This window comes from Delphinus delphis, chromosome 7, assembly GCF_949987515.2.
Source record: "Delphinus delphis chromosome 7, mDelDel1.2, whole genome shotgun sequence".
In the NCBI taxonomy this organism is placed as follows: Eukaryota; Metazoa; Chordata; class Mammalia; order Artiodactyla; family Delphinidae; genus Delphinus; species Delphinus delphis.
The window spans coordinates 51059367-51073289 of NC_082689.1; the positions used below are offsets into that span (position 1 = coordinate 51059367).

A 13923-nucleotide genomic window follows, 5' to 3' on the forward strand; every position below is an offset into this window, starting at 1 on the left:
GACCTTGAAGTCTGGTTGTACAGCAGGGATGTTATTAACCTACACTTTTGTAAAGTATAGAGATGTCCTGTTTTCATTTGTGTTAAATATCAAAGGAAAGGTAAACTATGCAGATCATTTTTGCTTAGCAAAGGCTCTTCTATATCCACCAAATTCATAATAAGTGGGATTTTAATTAAAGACAGCTCATTACTGAGCCGGGCCCAGTGTAGGACCACAGTTTTAGGAATTGGAGAAGGGAGCAAGTGATTTGCTTCCAATAAATATTTCTTGCTCTTTCTATTTTGAAAAGTAAAGGCAATGGACTGACCTCCAGCAGCAATATTAAATTATCACTTCTAGAGTTCTCCTTTTACCATTGATTTACAACTGGATGAAGAGTTCTAATGTACTTATACTTTAGACTGCAGAGAAGGAAAAGGAGATGGAGAAAAGAAGGAGGAGAAAGAGCAGAGAGAGGAGGAGGATGAAGAAGAACACACTTTTTACCATTTTATATTAAGAAACTCTGTATAAACACTGGGGGAGGTCTATTATTTTACTTATTTTCTTATATATTGTCTATCAGGATCAATTATTTAATAGATTAATTCTACAAGAACTTGAACATTTTATGAACAAAAAAGTTGTAATGATCACAAATGCAACAATGTGATGTGCTTTTTGAAATTATTGGCTTCACATTTTGTCCAAGTATATATTGGTTTTATGTTACTGATATCAATAATTCTACCATATTTTATATTATTCACTGTTACTTGGATTTAGAGTTGCTTTTCTAATATGGAAACCTACTTACTAGATAATGAAAAATGACTGAAAAATAATTTAAAACATAGTGCAAGGCTAGATTTGAGTTCAATACAGACATTATAATTCATACAATCCTTGAAAGTGTAAATAAATAGAAATAATTTCCTCATTGTGAAAAGAAAATGCCAAGCTACATGTAACCATGGACACTGGGTATTGCTTAGAATCTTGTTCTTTCCATAGCAGTCAAAGATTATCTCAAGCATTAAGACCATTCTGTATTCTCAGCGTCCTTTTGGATTTATGAGACAAAATCACACATAATTTGCTACAATTAAATCTGGTTAAAAAACACATCTTTGCTTGTTGCTGAGAGAAAGAAATAGTGATACTTAGATCCACATCATGCAATAACCCTGGCAAAACTGCCATGGCTAGATTTGAGATTGTATGATACAAAATATGTGATTTGCAAATCACAGTTTTCCCCATGATCTCAGCAAATTTCTGGAGATACTTGGACAAGATCTATTTAATTTTCTCTCCAACAAGGATTGCATGTATGCTCTCCTAGTTCAGTTTTCTGTGTATCGAGCTATGATTATTGCTAATTAAATTTTAGGCCAAGGCTGGGATGATTAAAAGAAAGTCTATTTTGGGGTTATATGCTATTAGCTAACTACATATGTTATTCTACTTTTATGATAGTGCTAGGAACAAAAGAGGAAGTAATTATTCCACTGCCTAATAGGTCATTTCCCCTATATTGGATTAATAATCAAGCTTGGTTTATCCACCAGACTATTAGATACAGATCTCAAATAGGTTGCTTGCTACAGAGGCCAGATTTCTTAGTTCTTTCTTATATTTGTCATTGTCTACTCTTTGGTAAACTTTCAGTGCTAAGGTCAGTGCTAGATCACTACCCACTGAAAAGCCTGAAATAGTCTTAGTGAGACATTTTTAGTGCTGACAGAATATGTGTCTACAGGAGAAAGGAAAGGTGAGAGGAGTGTGTTGTGTGTTGGTGTAAGTGGTAGCAAAATTGTTACAGGTTTCACCTTGACTTTGGTGCTATTTTTACTGCCTACCTACAAGTTGCCAACTTATTTGCATGGGACACTGCACTGAACATAGTAGCTCTGCTTCCATTCCACACTTGCAAAATGATCTGGCAACTTAAGGGGATGGAGGAAGAAGAAGCAAGGGCTCAATTATACAGATTTGAGAACACTTGGAATATTTCACACTTTATGCTAGAATACCAATTTCAATAGTGCAACTTAAGTACTTTATTTGATGATTAAACGATATAAAAATACAAACAGGTGAGAAATAAAAGCCTTCCCTTAATGAATTCATCATTTTAAAATATAATGCCCATTATAAATTGGTGGTGAAACATACATTTTAAGTTTTGTTTTACATAATGGTTTTCCCAGTTTAACGGTAGAGGACCTATAATACTCAAATCGAATTACAGCATTATAAGAGAAAAAAATAGAATCATAAATAGACCAAATGATTTTTAACATCCCCTCTACCTTCTACCCAAAGTAAATTTAGTCCAAGGGAGTAAGGGTGGTAATCAACTATATAGAATAGGTACAAAAGGATTGGTTCTTTCAGTGATTAAATGAGGATGTTAGGTGAGTTTTTTCTCTCTCTCTGTGTCATATGTAGATCTTGCAGGCATCTGGATTGCAAATTGAAAGGAAAGGGCATAAATACATTTAAATTATGATAATACAAGGAGACTAGGCACATGACCAAGTGGGATTTATGCCTAGGTTTGACATTAAAAATTCAATTGAGGTAACCCGTCATATCAATAGGCTAAAGGAAAAAACACACAATCATATCAAGGCTAAAGAAAAAAACACACAATCATATCAAGATACAGAGAAAACACTTACCGTAATCCAATAGCTATTCATGATAAAAATATTCAGTGAATTAGGAATAGAGGGAAACTTCTTCAACCTGACAAAGAATATCACAAAAAACCTACAGTTAACATCATACTTAACAGTGAGAAACTCGAAGCTTTCCCACTAAGATCAGGAATAAGGCAAAGATGTCCCCCCCTCTCTACTGCTTTTCAATATCATATTATACAGGTTGGGAAGGAAGACAAAACTGTCTTTGTTCATAGATGACATAATGGTCTATGTAGAAAATCCAAAAACTCAACAAAAATACTTCTAGAACTAATAAGCAATTATAGCAAATAGCAAATTTTCATGACACAAGGTTAATACACAAAACTCAGTCACTCTCATATATACTGGCAATGAGCAAGTGGAATTTGAAGTCAAAATTTAATTAAAATTTTATTTAAAAAATTTAAAACTAAAATTCAATAATGTAAAATATCATTTACATTAGCATCCAAAAATTGAAATACTTGGGTATAAATCTAACAAAATGTACAAGATGTATATAAGGCAAACTACAAAGCTCTGATGAAAGAATTCAAAGAAGAACTATATAAATGAAGAGATATTCCATGTTCATGGATAGGAAAACTCAATGTTGTCAAGAAGTCAGTTCTTCTCAACTTGATCTATTGACTTAATGCAATCCCAATAAAAATACCAGCAAGTTATTTTGTGTATATCAGCAAGAAGATTTAATGTGTATATGGGGAGGCAAAAAGACCCAGAACAGCCAACTCAACATTGAAGGAGAGAACAAAGCTGGAGAATTGACACAATCCAACTTCTAGACTTACTATAAGTCTACAGTAAACAAGACAGTATGGTAATGGCAAAAGAACAGACAAATAGGTCAATGGGGCAGAATAGAGAGCTCAGGAATGCACTTACATAAATACATTCAACTGATCTTTAACAAATGAGCAAATGCCATACAATGGAGCAAAGATTGTCTCTTCAACAAATGGTGCTGGAACAACTAGACATCCACATGCAAAAAAATGAATCTGGACCCAAACCTTACACTATTCATAAAAATTAACTCAAAATGTATGATAGGGCTTCCCTGGTGGCGCAGTGGTTGAGAGTCTGCCTGCCGATGCAGGGGACACGGGTTCGTGCCCCGGTCTGGGAAGATCCCACATGCTGCGGAGCGGCTGGGCCCGTGAGCCATGGCCACTGAGCCTGCACCTCCGGAGCCTGTGCTCCGCAGTGGGAGAGGCCACAACAGTGAGAGGCCCGAGTACTGCAAAAAAAAAAAAAAAAGAAAGTATGATAGACCTAAATGTAAAATGCAAAACTCTAAAACTTCTAGAAGGTAGCATAGGAGAAAATCTAGATGATCTTAGGCGTGGCAATGACTTTTTCAATACGACACTAAGGCACAATTCTTGAAAGAAATAACTGATAAACTGGACCTCATTAAAATTAAAAATTTATGCTTTATGAAAGGCGATATCAAGAGAATTACAAGATAACCAAAGAGTAGGAGAAAATATTTGCAAAAGATACATCTGATAAAGGACTATTGTGCAAAATATATAAAGAAGCCTTAACACTCAACAATAAGAAAATAAAGAACCTGATTTTAAAATGGTCCTTAACAGATACCTCACCAAAGAAGATACACAGATGGCAAATTAGCTTATGCAAAGATGCTCCATATTATATGTCATCAGGGAAATGCAAATTAAACGAGATATCACTACACATCTTTTAGAAAGGCCAAAATCCAGAACACTGACAACACCAAACACTAGTAAGGATGTAGATCAACAGGAACTCTCGTGCATTGCTGATGAGAATGCAAAATGGTACAGCCGTATTGGAAGACAGTTTGGTGGTTTCTTAAAAAACTAAGCATGCTCTTACCATGTGAGCCAGCAATCACTCTCCTTGGTATTTACCCAACAGAGCTGAAAACTTATGTCCACACGAAAACCTGCACAGAGGTGTTTATAGCAGCTTTATTCATAATTGCCAAAACTTAAAAGCAACCAAGATGTCATTCAGTAGGTGAGTGGATAAATAAACTGTGATACATCCAGATAATGTAATATTATTTAGTGCTCAAAAGAATTGCGCTATCAAGCCATGAAAAGATATAAAGGTAGCTCACATGCATACTAAAAGGTTCAAGAATTCAATCTGAAAAGGCCACATACTGTATGAGTCCAACCATATGACATTCTGGAAATGGCAAAACTGTGAAAACAATAAAAAGATCAGGAGTTGCCCAGGGTTCAGGGGATGGGAAGGGAAGGATGAATTGGCAGATCACAAAGGATTTCTAGGGCAGGGAAAATACTCTGTATGATACAACAATGGTAGATGTATGTCGTTATACATTTGTCCAAACCCATAGAATGTACACCACTAAGAGTAAACCCTTAATGTAAACTATGGACTCTGGGTGATAATGATGTTCAATGTAGATTCATCAATTTCAACAAGTGTACCACTGTGATTGGGGATGTTAATAATGGGGGAGGCTATGCATGTGTGGGGACCAGGGAGTATATGGTGAATCTCTGTACTTTCTGCTCAATTTTGTTGTGAACCTAAAACTGCTCTAAAAAATAAATGCTATTTTTTAAAAATTATCATACAGTAAAAAAAGAAAGGAAACTAAGTACTTCCATAAGTCTAGGTGTTTAATTATAGGATTTTTACGGATGATATTGTGTCTTATGACTTGAGTAGTTTTCAAAGACACTCATGAGGTCTAAAGAAATCCTCTACTTGGCATTTTGTTTTTAATTCTTAGGTCAGATGTTGCCATTTTGTATAATGATCGCTCCGTCCTTGAAAATCACCATGTGAGTGCAGCGTATCGACTTATGCAAGAAGAAGAAATGAATGTCCTGGTAAATTTATCCAAAGATGACTGGAGGTGAGTTTCAGAGGAAACCTAGAGGAAATTTAATGTTAGGGAAAAAGTTAAGTGATGTAAACTGAAGAAAACAGATGAAAATCAATCCTTTACTCACAAAACAAACTCAGTTCCCTTTGACTGGATGATTCTGAGAATGATTAGTGCCTAGAAGACGGTTCAGGAGCCAGGCTCTGTTACATGGAGCTGAACTATTTGAAGTCCAATTCAACATCTATATGCATCACAGCCAATCCATAAGATTATGTACCACATAAGAAAAACCTTAAGATACATAACTACATACTCCCAGGAATGGAGCTCTACTCAGCTGTACCAATATGTGGTCCTACATGAATTCAAAATTTTAGCATCACACTGATCCCTTCATATATTACTTTTCTATATGTGTTTAGCTTCTCTAAAAATCAAAGAACTCACTATTTGGGGAAAAAGTTATGAATATAACATACTAAAATGACCTAGATGCAAAGGGTAATCTTACATGTTTCTCCAAGGCACCTGTCTTCTTAAAAAGAAAAAAAAAATTACATGAAATGGTATTGCTTATTGCCATGCAGGGAAAAATAACAAGATGCACCCCTACTGCTCAGCATAACATTCCCTCCTTCTTGATCCTCAGGTCACCATCATCCCCTTCATTTGACTATAGGCTTGCCAGATGTAACAAATAAAAATACAGGACATCCAGTTAAATATAAATTTCAGATAAACATAGACATTTTTTAGTGTAAGTATATTCCTAATTTTCTGTGGGACCTACTACTTACATTAAAAAAAAAAAAAAGGAAGCCTTTATCTTTAACTAAGATCTTGTTAAAAGTCAGTTAATGGCCTGAAAAAATTCCTATTCAAATTCAAATGTCAAAGTGTTCTTTAGGTTTGTTTCTGTTTTTGTTTTTTTCTTTAAATCAAGGTGAAAAGAAATGTCCAAAGAAGTAACCTGGAATTAAGATCTGCCTTAAAATACATAAATAAAAGTTTAATTCAGAGTTTAAAACAAGCCCTAATTTCCCATGGTTACTTCTCCAAATATTAAAACTTCCTGGATTTTCAAGGCTGGAAAAAATATGGGCTCACTTTTGCAACTGTAGAAAAAGCTCTGAAGTCAGGGGAAGGAGGCAATTCAGGCCTCTCATTTTATGCCACAGGAAACAATAGCACCGTTGGGTCACCAGCCTAGGAAGGCCAGGATCTAATTGTGAAGCCACCACTGCTGGGTATGGGGAAAACAGAAGGGCAAAGGTAGAAGCAGGGACACAGTGCAGAGGTGTTTCCTAAGGTCCGAGAGATTGACTGTTTATATCTAGAGTATTAATTTATTTCTTCATCAGTGATTATCATTCCCAGAGGTAACATTTGTATTATTAATTTTATTATTCCTTTGAATTAACGTTTTTCTTCTCAAAGTTATTCTGTTGCTATTTCAGTGTGATTTTTTTCTATTACACTTTGTTCTTTAACATCTTTATTATTTATTCTCATAATTTACTCCTCTAATATTTTATATTTTTGTACAGTAGCTAAGAAGTTACTGTACAAAACATCCTAATTGAGTGTTTTTATAGAATTTTTCTTTTCAGCCGCTCCACAAGGCTTGCAGGATCTTAGTTCCCCAGCCGGGGATAGAACCCGTGGCCCCAGCAGTGAGAGCACCAAGTCCTAACCACTGGACTGCCAGGGAATTCCCAATTTTTTTTAACACATACTATAATATCACATGATTTATGATTTGATTTATCATATGATTTAACACTGTTTCCAAAAAGCTGTAAAAGATTTATTTAATAGTATAAACTTGATACTATTTTACCAAGAATTAAAATATGGATAGCGGGACTTCCCTGGTGGCTCAGTGATTAAGATTCTGCCTGCCAATTCAGGAGACAGGGGTTCAAGCCCAGGTCTGGGAAGATCCCACATGCGGCGGAACAACTAAGCCCGTGTGCCACAACTACTGAGCCCACGTGCCGCAACTACTGAAGCCCGCGCGTCTAGAGCCCATGCTCCACAACAAGAAAAGCCATGGCAATGAGAAGCCCGCACACTGCAACGAAGAGTAACCCCCGCTCACTGCAATTAGAGAAAGCCCACACGCAGCGACGAAGACCCAACACAGCCAAAAATAAATAAATAAATAAATAAATAAATTTAAATAAATAAATAAATAAATAAATAAAATATGGGTAGCTAGCTTTTTAAGGGTTTGTAGGTTTTCTGTTTGCAAATCTAGTTTTTAAAGTAACTTTAGTAACTATAAATGCAGTAATTTTTAAATTTTGGCAAGAAAAATGTATAAATAAAGTAACATTTCCTTTGTGTACTAGTTTGCCTATTGATATTAGTTGATTATTGACAATATCTAACATTTATTGATTACTGTTAAAAAACAAAGTTCAACTGAGTAAATTTTAAAAATCTTATTGGCTTTATTCAACCCAATTCATGAATTGGGCAGCATCCCATCTAGCAAATGAAAAGGAGCTCCAAATAACTGTACAAAATGGCAGACTTTTATAAGCAGAAAGAGGAAGACAAGGAAGTTATTCTATCAAGGAGCTGATTATTTCAGGCAAATTCACCTTCCTTTGGGGGATGACAGGGGTCTGTCACGTGGATTACCTCACTAGTGCTGACCAGGTAATTCCACATTGATTGGTTTAAGTTTCCAATCCTGGGGGAGGTATTAAGTCTTGTTTGGTGATGTGGGCTTAGCACAAGGACTCCATTTTGGGTCTGTTGTCTCTTTTTTAACATCACATCTGCAAAGTACAAAGTATTTATTAAATTTTATAGATTTCATAAAACTTTTGTCTCATTTTTCCTAGTTAACATGAATATTTTGGTACAGTTGGTATTGTAACATGGGTATCTCGTAATTTAGAAGAAAAAATGTAATTGAGAATAAGTATTAACTATCTTTGATAGCTTCCATTCCCTTAATATTTGGGTAAAAGAATTCTAAGCAAGCTATACAATATCATGAACAGTAATCAGAGTATTGTTTTCTTATTGCTCCTATCTAAAAATCCAACTGAATTGAGCACCCATAATTTTCAGCAAGAATCTCCAGTATGTGGTTGTTCTTAAAAACAAATCATTCAATCATACCATCTTTAGGTAAAATATCTTTGACACAAGATCATAATTCAAGTTTAGCATACACCTGTAATTTAGCTTATTCTACTGGCCACAGAATGAAATAAAATATCATTTCCAGTATAAGCGACTTTTTTATCTATCTGTACTGAGCAAGCAATGAATTGTAGAACATGCAAGCCTTTACTGGCATTACTCATCTCCTGCTTACTGTGAGAATGAGTTATTCATTCATAGACTTTGTGATATGTTCACCGTATTTGCAGTGTCTTGGTTAAAATTTTAACAGTACCAGTAGCTCTGTCTATGATATGTAGGATCGAGTTCCCCAGGGCTTAAACAGAGAATTCCCACTCACTTATAGCCTTGGTTTCTCTGGAGTCCTCATGATGGAAGCTCGGTACAGTGGAGTGATCCAAGTGTCAGCTTTGCTAGTGGGAACTCTTGGGGGTGAATCTTATCTCTGCTATGTACTAGCTGTGTGACTCAGCAAACAACTCAATCCCCTCTGGTGGGAAATAGTAGTACCCCCTCACATAAAAGCACCTAGAACACTGCCTTGATTGAAGAAATACTGAATAAATGGTGGTGGTTTTCTTAATTACAAATTCTGCCTTTAGAATAGTTTTTTCTTTAAAATTAGTTAGGATTCTTTCTGATATTATTATTTCTAAAAATAATATTTAGAAATTATGAGTGGGGGAGGGATGTAGGTGTGGGAGGGAAAGCATCCAGTTCTTTAAAAGGAGATGTTGCCCAGCATCATTCACAAATCACTCTCCTGGCAACATCCTAAAGCCAAACTTTTGTAAGCTCTTTTACATTTAAAATGTAGCATCTTTTGTGCTCATACCATTAGAAAAAAATAAAATGTAATTCGCAATATTAAGGAAATATTTCACTTGAGAACAAAAAGGGACCAAACAAACCTTTCTGCTTTTGATGACTCCACAGGGATCTTCGGAACCTAGTGATTGAAATGGTTTTGTCTACAGACATGTCGGGTCACTTCCAGCAAATTAAAAATATAAGAAACAGTTTGCAGCAGCCTGAAGGGTAGGTGTTTTTTTGTTTTTTTTTTCATGTTAAAGGTATGTGGGCTTGGACTCAGAGGAGACTGTAATTGGTTACTTTGTTCTGATAATTTGAGCATGTCCTTGTTTTGACAGGCTTGACAAAGCCAAAACCATGTCCCTGATCCTCCATGCAGCAGACATCAGTCACCCAGCCAAATCCTGGCAGCTGCACCACCGATGGACCATGGCCCTGATGGAGGAGTTTTTCCTACAGGTGCCTCTTTCATGTTCTGTGTCTATGCAAATGTTTTTGGAAATAGTAACTGTGCATATCGACGTACATCTTCTCTGTAAAGAATCCAGGCCTTGTGACTTGCTATTACCAACTTGGCCACAACACATTCTTGGGACTTCAGGCAGAATTTATTAATCTTTCAAATGAATGTATTAAATAATCCTATGTAGTATAATACACGTTTTAAAGAGGGTCAAGTCTTGGATCTCAGATGCCAATCTCAAGAGAGAAAGAAATTAATAAATGAGTCGCTATCTGCTGTTAAAAGGTAAAATGCTAGGGTTAGGTTTAGGGTTAGGGTTTGCAGAGGCAGCAAATAGCTTTCATCATAAAAAGAGAAAGGGAGGATTTATAACACTTCTGCATACATCTTGCTGGTTAGAATTTAGTTATACATGTATAGTTGCAAGGATGGCTGAGAAATATAGCTTTTAGCTGGGTGAACATGTACCTAACTGCAAAAATCTATTGTTATGTGAAAAAGCAAGCCTGGATATTGCTGACAAAAAATTAATCAATAGCCAATCTAAGAAAGAAATGGAAAATCTTATTTGAGCCAAAATAAAGATTATAACCTGAGAGACAGTCTCTCAGAGAGTTCTGAGAACTGTTCTGAAGAGGTAAAGGGGGAGGCCAGTATATATGTGATTTCGGCAAAAGGGGTGCATGCAATCAAGTATGCATCTCAGTAGAAGGTTGCTGCTAGTCACAAGGAACAGACATTTTAGTTAATGGTTTTAGTGCTTTTCTAAGTATGGGAAGATGCAAGAATCCAAGTTCACAAGAAATTTCTCCTGAAAATATCTAACTATCTGAAGGCCAGTTCTGTCAGTTTCCCCCCAGCACAAAGCACCACATCCTGATCTTCACCCTGAATTCCTTTCAGGGTGTATTGTAAGTCAGCAACTTCAGTGCCTGATGACTTGATTATTGTAGGACTGGATGGCGGGCAACATTCTTTATTTTACAATCTCTCACCTTTAGGTCTTAATTTCGACCAAGATTTGGGAGGCATTTCATGACCAATTTGTTCCATGGCGCTAGGAATACTCATTCCCAGGTTGGGCAAGAATTTCGTTGTTAGGCCACTCAGTGTACTATTACTGGACTAAACCCTGTTAACAGTGGCCAGAAACTTCTGGAACGCCTGTCATACTAGTCTCCTATGGTTCAGGAAATGGTTCCCTCTTGTTGCTTCTTCCCATATCTAGAGTTACACTATTGTAATCATTGATCTTATAGAACTGTATATTTGGTCAATTGTTTCAAGTCACCTAATCATCATTAATTTTATCACAGTCACACATTTAGTAATGCAAGAAACAATAATCTTGTAAAATAGGCAGAATACAAGTACTAAGGTCATAGTGAGTACTTAAGTTAAAAACTTCCATTAGGTGTGACCCAGTATCTCTCCAGGTCATCTGACCAGTCTGCTTTGCACCAATCGCTATCTTTAAGGGAAATGATGCATTGGCATTGTACATAAAGTGCACCAAAGATGTCTGCAAATACGAGGTGAGCAGTGGGTCATCTTGACCCCTTACAAGATTGCAAAAAGCAATGTTAATTTCTAAGGAGTTATATGGCTGGTGCCAGAAGGAAAAGAATTGATCTTTATGATTGAGCAGGTATTTCTGCCATTGGGGAGGTTTGGTTAATGCATAATGCAGATGCACAATGGACACTAGAGGGGCGGGAAGAGGCCCAGATGGGCAGAGCAAAAAATATGTTTAAATTTTTCTTGTCTTGCCTTAAAATGTGAATTTTTATTTCATCAATATGGAGAATGACCAGTGTTCTCTACAACAAGTATATGTTTTTTTTTCTCTATGGTGTCCTTATTCTGTTTCTACTCCCACTGGGGTACTACAGTAAAATGAGCCAAGTAACTCAGGAAAGTGCTCTACTTACAATTATAGTTTTATTATAAAGAATACAACTCAGGAACAGCCAAATGAAGAAGTGCATAGGCCAAGGTCTGGAAGGGTCCCAGATATGAATCTTCCACGCTCTCTCCCCGTAGAGTCAGGGTGTGTCACCTTCCTGACACATCAATGTGTTCACCAACTAAAACGTGCCACTGAGTTTTGGTGTCAGGAGTGTTTATGGGGATTCATTACATAGGCATGACTGATTAAATCATTGCCCATGTGATTGAACTCAACTTCCAGCCCTCCTTTCCTCCCAGATGACGCTGCCCCAATATTCCAACCCTCTAATCATGTGATTGGTCTCTCTGGTGAGCAGCCCTATCCTGAAGCAATCTAAGGGGTCTTATGTCATGAATCACATAATTAGCATAACAAAGAGTCTCCTATCACTCAGGAAATTTTATGGGTTTTTGAACCTTTGTGCCAGGAACCAGGAACAAAGATCAGATACATTATTTATGATGCCACAGTCCTGTTTAGAGAAGCTCTTTTTTAACTTCTGTATTTTCAGATTATTTGATTTCTCAACATTGTTCTTTATTTGTAATCTTTATTTTTTAATGTTTCACTTATTCTGAAAACATAAAGACCAAATACATTACTGTAGTTAGATGACTATGGTTTTTGTCTCCTATTGTCAATAGGTATATGGTTTCACTTTGAAATAGCGTTGCATAGTCCTAGAGAAAGTTACTAAGTAACATGTTCGAAATTCAAATATTTTTACATTAAAAATGTCTTTAGGGCTTCCCTGGTGGCGCAGTGGTTGAGTCCGCCTGTCAATGCAGGGGACACGGGTTCGTTCCCTGGTCTGGGAGGATCCCACATGCCGCGGAGCGGCTAGGCCCGTGAGCCATGGCCGCTGAGCCTGCGCGTCCGGAGCCTGTGCTCCGCAACGGGAGAGGCCACAGCAGTGAGAGGCCTGCATACCGCAAAAAAAAAGAAAAAGTCTTTAAAAAATATTTTAATACATTTTGTGCTTAAAAATAAAAAACCAAATGTTAAAATCTGTTCAATTCTAAAGGCAAGCTGCATGCTATGGCCAATTAAAAATTATAATTTTAGTTACTCAACGAATCATCAGACAATGGTAAATATAAAATAGACTTAGAGAGCTTTAATAACAACATTCTCACATTAGAGATGAAAAAAACAGAACCAGGAAAAGATAAAATGACTTTTCTTGGGTTAAGAAGAAATATTAAAATATTTTTAATTGAATGACCATGAAAACACAACATATGAAAATTTGTGGGATGCAGCTGAAGCAATGCTAAGAGAAAATTTTATAGCTTTAGATGCTTATATTAGAAGAATGTATAAATCAGTTATCTATGTTTCTACCTTACTAAGTAAGCTAAGAAAAGTTAAGAAAATTAAACCAAAATAAGTTGATGGAAGGAGATAATAAATATAAAAGCAGAAATCGATGAAATAGAACAAGACAAACAATAGCAAAAATTAACAAAAGCAACAGTTGTTTCTCTGAAAAAAATAAAATAAAATTACTAGCAGGATCAAAAAGAGAAAAAAACAGCATAAATTGTAAAGGAAAGAAGAGATATCGTTACAGATCTATATATATCAAAAGGATAAAGAATGTTATACACAATATAAATTTAATGACTCAGATGAAATTACCAAATTATTTGAAAGATACAAATTACCAAAACAGACACAAGAAAAAAACTGTAATCTGAATATCCATATATCTGTTTTTAAACACTGTAGTTTAAACTCTTCCCGTGAAGAAAATTCCAGGCTTAAATGGCTTCAGTTTTTAATTTTCATTTCAATTCTTAATTCTCAGTTCAGCTGAGAGAGGGTGAATTCTCTCAAACTTTTCAGGAAAAAATAATGCCAGTCTTACACAAATTCTTTCATGACATGGAGGAAGAGGGAAAATTGTCAATATAACCCCTGACAAAAGCTAACAAAGCCTTTGCAAGTAAGAAAATTGTACACCCATATCTGTCATGAACCTAGATGTACAATT

At 35.9% G+C, this 13923-nt stretch overlaps 1 protein-coding gene across 3 annotated transcripts in view; it reads left to right on the forward strand.

The window, feature by feature from the left end:
* Positions 1–13923, forward strand: part of PDE1A (phosphodiesterase 1A) — a 349907-nt gene that overhangs the window by 273871 nt on the left and 62113 nt on the right. For all 3 annotated transcript variants that reach the window (XM_060016484.1, XM_060016483.1, XM_060016482.1), the window contains exons 9-11: positions 5458–5583; positions 9637–9738; positions 9852–9972. In XM_060016484.1, coding sequence (XP_059872467.1) covers positions 5458–5583; positions 9637–9738; positions 9852–9972 — 349 coding nt within the window. The remainder of the gene's footprint in view (positions 1–5457; positions 5584–9636; positions 9739–9851; positions 9973–13923) is intronic.